Genomic DNA, 12,143 nt, shown 5'->3' on the forward strand with positions numbered 1-12,143 from the left:
ACATAAACATAAGATAATGTTTGACATTTAATATTGGCAATAAATGCCAAGCCACAGACACAGCTAGCTAGCTACATAGCCTTGTTTTAATGTCAAGGTGTGCGCTCAGCTAGCTTACATTAGTTAACTAATGTTAGATAAGGCAAACGTTAGCTTTAGCTAGTTAATGTTAGTACCTAAATTGTAACTTAACGCCAAAAAACTAAACTACGTTGGTGTTCTTCAGTTGACACTTGACACAATCTTATTCAGAAACTCTAAAGGATATAAAGTGTATTAAAGTAGCTAGATAGCTACGTATTAGCCTACAGCATCTTCATTGGCTATTGCTAGAATAGACTTTAGTTAGAGTAACAATGACTGTAATGATTGGAATGCGTCCTGTTTAATAAAAACAACAGTTGACATTGAATTTGACTTTTATTTGCAGATTTACCATCCTCAGTGTTTTCAATGAATGGGATGGATGTCATGACAGTCTAAGCTCGTGAGTCTCTCGCAGCTCTGCCCCTTTAAATCCTCGCGCTCCTCCCTCCTCTCAATGACCAGCCCGTACAGCCTCTTCAACACATCCAGTGGAAATGACAAACCAGAGGCGCTCCACGAGCCAGCGTGTCAAACACCAACACTAATCATGGGCATTAGCAACAGCAACTCATCCCAAACCCGCAACCCGAGGCACTAGCGCGGCATCTTTGGGCCGATCTGTCGGTCTGCGGACGCGTCAAAGTTGGAGCGTGCTCGCCAAATGGACGTCGATGGACTGGAATGAATCCTCCGCTCCTATCGGACTGAAGGAAGGAGGGAAAGAAACCTCTGCATGTTCAAGTTTCCTGCTCAAACCACAGGGGCATCGCTTCGTGCGTGTTGGATGGTGTGGAAGTGTGTGTTGGGTGCGTGTGTGTGCGCAAACGGAGGACCAGCAGCGGCAGTGGCGGCGGCGGTGGTGGAGGTGGTGGTGGCCGCGGGAAGGGAAGTTTAGCGCCGTGATTTTTCTGCTTCTCTCCCTTTATTCTGTTGTGTTATTTTCATGCCACACCAGGGGACAGTTGGATTAACGTTTCCCTGATGAAAATTAACCATCTGTGGAGAGGCTCTGTGATCGTGACTATGATGATGATGTCGAGTAAGAGCGTGGAGTGGCTGCAGGAGGAGCTGGAGTCCGGCTCCGGCTCTCTGCTGCTGCTGGACTGCAGACCCCACGAGCTGTACGAGTCCTCGCACATCGAGTCCGCCATCAACCTGGCCATCCCGGGCCTCATGCTCCGGAGGCTGAAGAAGGGAAACCTCCCCATCCGTTCCATCATCCCCAACAACGAGGACAAGGAGAAATTTGTCAAGCGCTGCAAGACGGACGTGGTGGTGCTGTACGACGAGGCGAGCCCGGAGCGGCAAGAGTCCGGGCTGGGGAGCTCCGTGCTGGGGCTCCTGCTGCAGAAGCTGCGGGACGACGGTTGCAAAGCTTTCTTTCTGGAGGGTAAGATCAGCGGGCTTTTAATGTGAAAGTCTGGGTCTGTGTTGTGGTCCCTTTATTCGTTATTAAACTCACACTCACAGGAAGACAAATTGTTTTCATTAACTGAGATTAGACTATATGACTGTTCTGAAACAATTAATGCAATAGTAAACATCTGACATGGGATTTTATTTTATTTCATTTTGCCTACTTGTGTCTGGAGCTAAATGCTTTAACAATATATCATTTTAGCGAACTAATCTAATCTAATCTAGAATAAAATATTATTACAGATTAGGCTATAGAAACGCTTGAAGGGATTCATAACTGTCAGAGTGCGTCTTTACTTATAATTAATCCATCTGTTATGATCGATAAAAGACAAAAGTTCGTCTATTATGTATTATTAATGTCTCACAACAAGGCTGCCTTAACGTGTTCTCTCATAATAAAGCATAATGTTATTCCCACAGTTATTATATAATGTAACACATGAGCTACAGTCACTGTGAGGTCATTATGAACTTTAATAGCACTTCCTTCGCGTATGCCGACATGATTGATTGTTTTGACACACTCCCTTTAAATATGAAAAAATAGGCTATGTCCAGCTCAATAAATATGGCTGTTTAAAACGTGTTTTTGATTAAATGCTGCAGAAGTGCCCCCGCCATGTTGTGCTCCTTCAGGAAAAGACGAGCGTTTTTTTTTTTTTCATGAATGAACAGGGAAACGAGGAAACGACGACGCTGTCTGAATAATCCTCCAGCAGGAAGATAACCCCTATAATCCATTAAAAAAAAAAAAAAGCTAACAGATACACAGTCAAACATGGCAGCATTCAGAAGATGTTTATGTTAGAGGAAATCACAGAGCCGTTTCAGTGCAGTCACAAGCCGAGCTGCCATTCACAAAAAGTCCACTGAGCTGAGTAGTGAGTGTTGTAAGTGTCCTGCTCTGCTGCTGATTCTCCCCAGGGCTCAGCTTTTCTCAATGGAGCACATCTGTCCAGCTTATTCATAATGACGTAAATATCACGTTATTCGCCCATCACCTGTCACATCGATGCCTCGTGCGGTGGTTCATAAAAAACATGGTGTGACAACAAAAACAGCATTTTTTTAACAGAAATATATTTTTGTTTTCTTGTTTTGTTTTCAATATTAGAGCTAAAACATGACATAAAATATAAGTTTGAAAGTATTTATGATGAATTAAACTTTATATAAAGTGCTTTCAGTTGGATTACCTCCACTACACCTTTACCTGGCCAGTGTGTCGCATTCAGTGTAATAAGAATATTTTACCCACTCTGTTTAAAACGTGTTTTAATGGCATTATTTTGGCCTTTTATTTACGCCGTCATCAATGTCTTTTTCCTAAGTGTTTGTTTATGCTACAATATTTTATAGAGGGATATTTCAACTTTATTCCTCTAAATACTCAAAAAATACCCTTTAATTTTTTTAATCTATGAGTTTCCTTTTACTCAAATACCTTAAAGGTAAAATTCTTGTCATTAAAGTTTGTTATCCCCTTCTTGAACCAAGCAGACTTAGATGTTTAAGGACACATTTCCCCCCCTGACTTCAGATTTACCTGGATCACTTTTTACCCCATCAAGTTTTCTCTGCTTTCTTCTAATACTGTCGTATTTTCTGCTCTTTTCCTCCAGGGGGCTTCAACAAGTTCCAGTCCGAGTACCCCGAGCACTGCGAGACCAATCTGGACTGCTCGTGTCCCAGCAGCTCACCGCCGTCCTCCGTCCTCGGCCTGGGCGGACTCCGCATCAGCTCCGACTGCTCAGACGGGGAATCCGACCGAGAGCCGGGCAGCGCCACCGAGTCGGAGGGCAGCCCGCTCCCCAACAACCAGCCAGCGTTCCCGGTCCAGATCCTGCCGTACCTTTACCTGGGCTGTGCCAAAGACTCCACGAACCTGGATGTGCTCAGCAAGTACAACATCAAGTACATCCTCAACGTGACGCCCAACCTGCCCAACATGTTCGAACATGAAGGAGACTTCAAGTACAAACAGATCCCCATCTCTGATCACTGGAGCCAGAACCTGTCGCAGTTTTTCCCAGAGGCCATTTCATTCATAGGTGAGTGAAAGGGAGGAGGGTGCTCGGGTTATGTGTGTGTTTGTGTGTGTGTGTGTGTGTGTGACACAAAATCAGGGTAACGATTATTATGATGAGCTCATCTGCTTATAATTTTCTTGCTTAATCCTTTAGTCTAAGTGTGAATAGAATGATCACAATTTTTCACAGCTCAAGGTTAAGATAACGTCTTTTCCTGACCAACCATCAGTTAACAAAAATGGAGCGATGCCTGTGAGCTAGTTCAGGCGGGCAACTCGATCTTTCACTTGACACGCGTCACTCTCCACAATCACTTCCTCCCAGTTTGGCGCTCTATTTAAGCTGCAGCATTTCCGGTCTCTCGCTCTGCTCTGTCATTGCCACTGATGCCCTGCACCAGTACTGCTGCGCTCACACTTTCAGCCACGCCACCACCAGCCCAGCAACCACTTGCAAGCTCCGGTTTGGGTTTAAGATATTATCTCATCCCTCCTCAAGTTTCTGCATGTAAAATAAATCTGCATGAGTGATTAGGTCGGAGCCTAGCTGCCAAACGTAAGCGATGTTCTGCTGCCATAGGCCTGGTTGACAACTTAAAATTGCTTGGTTTAACCAGCCAACAGGCCAAAACCGAGAAATATTAAATTTCTTTTATAGAGATCTAAGCAAATTAGCATTTGAGAAGTTGAAACCGTTGAAAGATTTGCTATAGTTTTGTTTAAAAAGGCAAATTTCCTTTGGTTGCTTTGTTGAGCAGCTGCCTGTGTTTCACTCCTTCCTGCTAAAGTATGAAGTTAATACCGCTAAATAAAAAGTTTGAATAAAACATGGGAACAGATTCTTTAAAGAAGAGGTCAGCCCTCATCTCATCTCAGATTCAGTATTTCCCATAATTCCCATCATTCTTCCTCGCTGAATTCCCAGAGAGTGACTAAATTCCCTCTGTGACTCACAACGCCAGAGTCTTTGTGTTTCCTCAGATTGTCCAGACCCCCTGACAGTCGTCTCCTTTTTCCCTTTTTTTTTTTTAACTAATGTTTCTGCTTAGGTGGGAGGAAGTGTGACATATGCCAGAGCCAGAGGTCGTGGCAGATTTGGTTCATGCTGATGTTAAATGAAGCTGTCTGGCTGGCTGTAACGTGCAGGGATTACATCAGGTCTTTTAGCTAACAGCAGGCTAATTATGGGTAAAAGAGGCACAGATGTTACCCCGCACTGTTCTGCTTTAAAATGTGGATTCCTCAAATATCTCAGCCTATTGAATTAACACGATATAATGTATTCAAGAATGCAGAGTAGGAGGAATTTTAGCAGCTGCAGAAATGGACGGTTCTTGCGTAACGTGTATTTAAAGCATCCAAAATCTGAGGATCAGATCAGAGCGGATTAACTGCTGGTTATTTATCTGACTCCTGAGTCTTGTCCTGTTGGGTTTGGGTCTCCCAGTGAGGATTGTGAAAAGTGAGCACACATCACACATGAATGTAATTTGGCATCGGCTCTGCAGCCTGAGCTCGTGAGCCGTCTGACCCCAATCCTACAACAAGAGAGCGAGAGGGGAGGCAGAGAGAGAGAGAGAGCGAGAAGGAAGAAAAGAAGCACTTAACTCTCGCTCTAATGGCCCGTAGTGATGCAAAGTGCGAGGCCTACGCACTGATAGAAGGTGGATGATGTAGCCGGTTAATAATGTAAGATGTTTTTTTTATTCAGCTTTTTCTGCCGACTGAGAGCTAGAAAGCAGAATGAAGCACGACTTTGTGCTCTCGCTGAGGAAGGTCATTCTGAAAAACATAATATACACATGTTTGAAATGAAAGATATCATTCTCAGATGTTTATAACTCGAGTGTGTCGGCGTTTTACTGTAACTCACTTTGACGACAGACTTTAGTTAAATAGGATGTTATCGTTTTCTTTAAATTTCAGTCAATGATTCTTATTTGGTTTTAATTTAATCCCACCAAAATACATTTCTGTTTGAGTTCTCCTTGTTTATCCAGTCCAGTGCTTTGAAGCCATAATCATTGACTAGTCCTGAAATCTATATCAAGTTAGAAAATAGTTTGTATTAAATAAAAGGCTGATCCGGCATCACATTTCTTCTTTTTTTTAACAACTGCTTCCTGCCAACTTCCAGAGAGCAGTGAGAAGAGCACAGAGAGGAAAAGAAATGCAGAAATATGTTGTGTGAAACCGAAAGTGTCCAACGTTTGGCAGAAAACTGCGTCGTGTAAATCTCATTGCTCATAGTAAAACGCTCATTTAGAGAGTAAGCTTTGGGGTATTGAATATTTGTTCACTATATTGATTGACTGATTATTGATATTCTGTAAATAAGGACCCAGACAGGAAGTAACCTCAGCAGCAACTACTCTTCCTGCCGGTTGATCTAGGGCAGGGGTCTCCAACCTTTTTTCAAGTGGCCAAGGGGGCGGGGCATCTTTGTATTTGATTGAACTGAAGTGGGAAGAGGCTCTCAAGGTGCATTTGTTGTGGTCAGATTTTTTGGACAGGGTCTGTGACCTTCTTGGCGAGCTACTTAAATGTCGGTACCACCTCTGAGCTACCTGTTAGAGACCCCTGATCTAGGAATATACAGTAGCCAATAGGGGTGGGACAAAATATCGATATCGCAATATATCGTCGTCCCGACTGGTGTGATACAATTATCGTATCGCTGGCGCCAAATATTGCTATTGTAATTTTAAAAACGATTCATTTCAAGGACATTTTGTATTCTTCAGTTAATTACCTATCATGATGTATCATTATGATTGTCTTGCAATATATCATTTAGCGCAGAATCGCTGTATCGTGATATTATCGTTATCGTTGGCTGCATATCGTATCGTGAGTTACCTGCGATTCCTGCCCCTAATAGCCAATAATCAAAATTGCTTCTACCTAACATGAATTGAAATATAATTATTTTACTAAACTGAACAAAATGACGTCATACATTTGACATGCGTAAAAGTTAAAAGCATTGGTCCTTACCTAAGTCTCGTCCCTCTCGCTCTGTGCTCCAATAACAGTTGATCAAGCTTGGCAGAACTTCCCTTCCCTCTTACACTCAGCTTGATATGTGCTTAACTTGATATCTTGATCGTGTAGAAGGCGCTGTGTCTATTCCTTTCCCAAAACTGAAAGGAAAAACACGGCGACGGCGGTCCTCATTAGGGTGTCGAAGTGTGTATTGCCTTCCAGTTTGTGGACTTCAGCCTATGTAGCTTTAAGAAGCCACAGCAAGGACTGCAGTCCAAGAGGGTGAAATGGGAACACACTGTGTGCTCAGCAGGGCAGGAGAAATGTCAGACCATACTTGTCTCAATGCAAAGGATGTACGGCTTTTCCCTTTAGCGTTGATGCCAGAATGACTTAGCCTAAATCCACGTCTTTTGGCTTTGTTCATCAAAGTCAACATTATCAATATATATCCTTCCGCCACATAATGTAGTCCTTGCTGTCGGCCTCTGGGAGCTACGCTTAATGCCTGATGTCTGATGCCTCAACTTGTCTGACCTAGCAACAATAACAGGACTTTTTTCTCCTTCTGGTTCATTGATAATTTGAAGTAGTGTGACAGAAACAAAGGTTTTAACCCTCACCTGTTCCTCTCTCCTCTCCATCAGATGAAGCACGCTCCAAAAAGTGCGGCATCCTGGTGCACTGTCTGGCCGGCATCAGCCGCTCGGTGACCGTCACGGTGGCCTACCTGATGCAGAAGCTCAACCTGTCGCTCAACGACGCCTACGACTTTGTCAAGCGGAAAAAGTCGAACATTTCCCCGAACTTTAACTTCATGGGCCAGCTGCTGGACTTTGAGCGGACGCTGGGCCTGAACAGCCCCTGCGACAACCACTCGACCTCCCCGACGCACGACCAGCTCTTCTTCACCACCCCAACCAATCACAACGTGTTTCAACTGGACACACTGGAGTCCACATGAAAATTAGACGTTTGACTGTCCATTCTTTTGGAGGGTCAAGGTGGTGTTGTTACCACTGTAACAAGCGGCTACACTGGAGGGAAACACCAGTTTGAATGAATGTTTTAGCCTCCTGGTGGCTCGTCGTCTGAGAGCCTGGTCACAGTGCAGCATAGGAGGAACAGAGGAGGCCACAGATGCCACGTTTAAGGGGAATGGGAGTTTTTTTTTAACCCAGAGGGGGAACTGAGAGACTGTTTCACGACGGCGTCCTCCTTGGAGTTGATTCAAATCGAGGGAGGAAGGCCCTCGATCAAAGAACTGAGGAGATTTAAGTGACTGAGCGAAGACTGCAGCAGCTTCATACAAAGATAGGTGGAAAAACCTCCGGCGCTCGATTTTACGAGACGACAACATCCTCTCTGTCTTTCTGTCTCGGCTCTGGAGCTGAGCTGACTGGTGCCAAGTGGAGAATCTGGGATTTACTTGTATGAAATCTCGCTCTACTGAATGTAGAGTTTTAAAAACCAAGGAATTAACACACACACGCACACACACACACATAAACAAAGTATGTATGTTTGTACTGTATGTATGTTAACGTACATAGCAGCAGCAGTCCTTAACAAATTCAGTATGTCTTTATGCATTTTTGTATATTTTTGTGTACATTTACGCACAAATCTATACCTTCTATAAATATATACGCATAGAACTCTTATCTATCCAATCCAATAATGGCTTAAGAGAATGTAAAACTAAAGAAGGGGAATGGGTGTGGAGACGCCAACAAAGAGGAACGCTTTGTGATATTTGTAGTCTTTTTTTTTTTAGGTTTCGTTTTTCGTTTAGGTTCGTAATGACCTAATGCAGTTTGCACAGTGGTGTAGCCATTGACTTGTTGGCACTTGAAGCAGGCAGATAAAGAGACATTCAGAGGAGAGAAGAGGCCAGTCCCAGGCTGCGACGAGTCCCGACAGCTGCACGGCGGAGTGGGGAGGGAGCAGGAGCCGGGCCCTACAGCACAGGATGAGGTTAAAAGGGTCGGGACTCAGGGTTAAGGATTATTAGTTAAATCAGGGTCGGGTATGGGCGAAGATACCACAGAAGAGCTGACATTATGCCAAGGTTTTTTTTTAGTGCAAGTTCCTAGTTTGTACTTCCTTCCCTGTGAGACTGTTGCCAGTTGCCTAACAAGAAGTTCCAGTAGTTTCCACCAGCTGTTTTGATTATTTTGTCTCTTTAGAAACCCAACTCTGATACCGTCTAAAATGTGCTATCAGTTACCTGTGAGTATGCTAACAACAAACAAACAGTGTGGTGCTAGCAAAGAGTGTAATGTTAGCTAGCAAAATGCCATTTATTAGTGTTTTTGCCACCAATATTCTGTATATTTTTTACACTCGTATCAGAGGGGTATACTTCCAAATAGACTTCTTAAGGCTCTGACTTTTATACATTTCGGCAAAGACTTGAATAAAAGGTCAGGGTTAGGGTCGGAGCTTGGGGATGCTAAGGCAGCGTCAACATTTCTGAGCAACTTTCTGATCAAAGAAGTGCCTCAACACTTGTATTCTTCTTCTTTCCACCTTAAAGAAAGTTGTTCAGTGTGTTGTCCTATCTTAGATCCCCCAAAGGCTCCCCACAAATGAATTTGCCAAAAACAAAGGAACATGATTGTAACTGTTGGGATTGTGGCGTGGTGGACTGGGACTGGCCTCAGCTAAAGACTGCACTCAGCTACACGTCCCTTAACTGCATGGTTAATCAAAAGGAAGGGATCGCCCATTTCGTCAAAGAAAAGTTAGTCTGAGTTGATTCACCCTTAAGCCTTGGGTAAATAGAAGATATATTAAACACAAATTGATACTATAAATATATATTATAAGCTAATAGTAAACAGATCTATATTATTTTGTATACCTGAGCATGCTGTCGTACTGTATGCTCTCTAACAGTACACGTAACCACGGGTTTGATGTTGCTTTAAGAGGCGGGAAGACGAGCGATGGGGACCGTTTTTTTAACTGCTGTTGCTGCTGATCACAGCGGCGCACAGCATGTGGCCAAGGAGCTTTCTGAGACCCTGTTCACATCAGACGCACCTGAACAAGAGGGACTTAAACTGCAGAAGATGTCTGTTAAATCAAGGTTTCCTTTTATGAGTGGAACTCCGAAGCACTCTGAGCAATGTCTGTCGGTACACAGGGCGTCGTGCAAGAACATTTTCATATTGTTATGATGAATCTTTTCACTTCTTGTCGGTCAAGTTTAAAGTCAGATGAGCGTCCCAATTAATAGTCAGCCTGATCAAGCCACCTAAATTGCATTAAAAGGCTAGCTAATGCTCAATTTGTGGGCACGTTTAATTGACAAAAATGACAGTAGTAATTTTTAAGGGACCTTGAAAACAGTGAAAAATTTAGGCTAGTAATATGCAGTGACTAGCATAAGGATGCTAAAGCTGTCAAACATTGAAGTAAAGTGGCAACCGTGATGTCCATCACACCGATGGTGCAGAGAAAGTTTACATTATAATAATCAATGTAAAGAATTCATTGATAAGTTGTCCAACTAAATCATTTGGAAACTATTTTTTTCATCAATTAGAATATTTTAATGTAAATTAAAATGAGGAGAAATTTGATCTATATAAGTTGTGTCGTTGTGACGTTTCAACCAGCTGCAGCGCTTTCTCCGGCCTCTTGTTGCTCTTGGAAGGATCCGTTGCAGCTCGAAACATCACGAGGCAAACACAAAGCAGTTAGGAACACATCTGTATCTATGAATGGTTCTTGCACGAGGCCTTTTATGCACAGAAATCTTCAGAGCGTTGGTGTGAACAGGGTCGACACAGAAACAAAGACTGGGTTTCAGAGGGGACAGCAGTTGAAGCTGAACAGGGTTGGTTTAAGCTGGCCTTATATAATCTTTCTAACTTGTTTCTAATGCTGACTGTTCAATACTTTGTATCTCACTTTAAAAACCTTGTGTAAAAAAAGGAAACGTGAAACGTTTGTTTATCTGTTATTTGAATCAGAAGATGGTAACAACAGGCAGCGAGCTGTCTTTGTGCCATAACGGGTCACACGAGGTCCTCTTTGTTACTCTGCAATATATCAAAACACCTTTTTGCAGTATTTTGTAGATCCAAGACCTCAACGTTTTTAAATCTTCTTCTTTTGTACTATATCTATCCTCTATACTTACACAACATCCAGCTCAGTATGGCTTGTGGACTGAAGTAACATTTCACCTGGGGTGTCCAAAACGTACGATCATTAGCAACCTGAAAGAGGCCCTCACTAACACGCACACACACTGCTTCACACAGCCAGAGCTGTGGTTCAGCATGCCAGTTATGTTTCACAATAGACACCACCCGGCTTTAATAATTAAAAGGTCTTTTTCCGTCTTGTTTTGATATGATGTGCTCTATGCTATTCCTGTGGCCTTTCAATATGAATATATATCTAAGTATATATATGTTATGAATTTATATGCAAAAGTTCCTCTCCTATTATAGCATCAGAGACGAAGATACTACCATGCTTGAATGGACTTCCCTTGTCTGCAGTCACACCCCACTTACAATAAGGAAATTGTCGAGGACTTGATCACCCTAGGATTGAAATCTATTTCAGTACGGAGCTTTTCTATTTCAAAAGGAAACGGTTGATTTCAAGCTGCTTTCTCGTGTTTTTGTGTCTTTGTAACAATGAAAGAGAAATCAAGTCTTTTTCTCTGTTTGTAAATTTGCCAGATCATGGGAACGGCTGTTTCTGTGTCCTTAAAACTTGTAGCTACATCTCGGTAAGAATGTGCTCGGGAGGGAGAGACGTGAATGAGCGAGAGCAGCAGTGAGAGAGAGAGAGAGAGAGAGAGAGAGTGGCAGCGTTAAACACAAAGTGAAAGAAAAAGTGAATGATTTTAAAAATGTTACCTCAGTGAGGAAATTTTCAGGGATTTTTTTGACAATGCATCTTGCATCGTGTTACAGCTTCAGACACACGTTGAATAGCTGTTTTGTATTGTGCTGTAAACGGTTTTTAAAACAGATGCAATCTGTCTGTGTATAAAACGAGGGGCATGTTAACCGGGGCAGTTTCACCTTTCTGTCTACTGAAGGAAAAACCATTGACCCTATGTATTGTACAGTATATGGAAACAACACAAGACATGTTTATACCGCAAATAAATATTGAAATATTTTTTTCTTTAACACGTGTTTCCTTTTTTATTTCTTACCACAGAACAACATGAACATCACTTTAAGTGGCAGCTGCAATGAATGTAGAGGATCTGTCGTTATACTGATCAACACATTCACAGCTTAGATGGTACAATATACATTTTATTAGATTGATTTAGTAAGTTATACTGTAATTAATTTAGCAACCATTATTATGTATTTATTAATTTTCAGAAGCTGACAATAAATTCATCATTACAGTTGCTTTTATACTGGAGTAGAATGTTTTCTATTCTGTATATAAGCATAGAAAAATATAATAGAAAATGATAATTATGTTAAAAAAAAAAACATATATATATACATTTCACTCCAATATATAACAAGATATAGGAAAAAATACAATAAATATTTTTTTAAAAGGTGCATCATATTACAACAAAGCCGATTACACAGTGTTAATAGTATTTCTGAGAAATAAGTAT

General features: G+C 42.1%; 1 protein-coding gene across 1 annotated transcript; it reads left to right on the forward strand.

Annotated features, from left to right (window-relative positions):
- The first annotated feature begins 589 nt into the window (after nt 1-589).
- On the forward strand, nt 590-11,688 carry LOC138605906 (dual specificity protein phosphatase 7-like). Its single transcript, XM_069678363.1, has 3 exons — nt 590-1,477; nt 3,132-3,560; nt 7,171-11,688. Exons 1-3 carry the CDS (start codon nt 1,069-1,071, stop codon nt 7,485-7,487), a joined length of 1,155 nt encoding a protein of 384 aa, XP_069534464.1. The 5' UTR covers nt 590-1,068; the 3' UTR covers nt 7,488-11,688.
- The last annotated feature ends 455 nt before the right edge of the window (nt 11,689-12,143 follow it).

The sequence above is a fragment of the Semicossyphus pulcher genome, unplaced genomic scaffold (genome assembly GCF_022749685.1).
Source record: "Semicossyphus pulcher isolate SPU_LCO1_2020_fin unplaced genomic scaffold, fSemPul1.0.p SCAF_3, whole genome shotgun sequence".
NCBI classification, from domain to species: domain Eukaryota; kingdom Metazoa; phylum Chordata; class Actinopteri; order Labriformes; family Labridae; genus Semicossyphus; species Semicossyphus pulcher.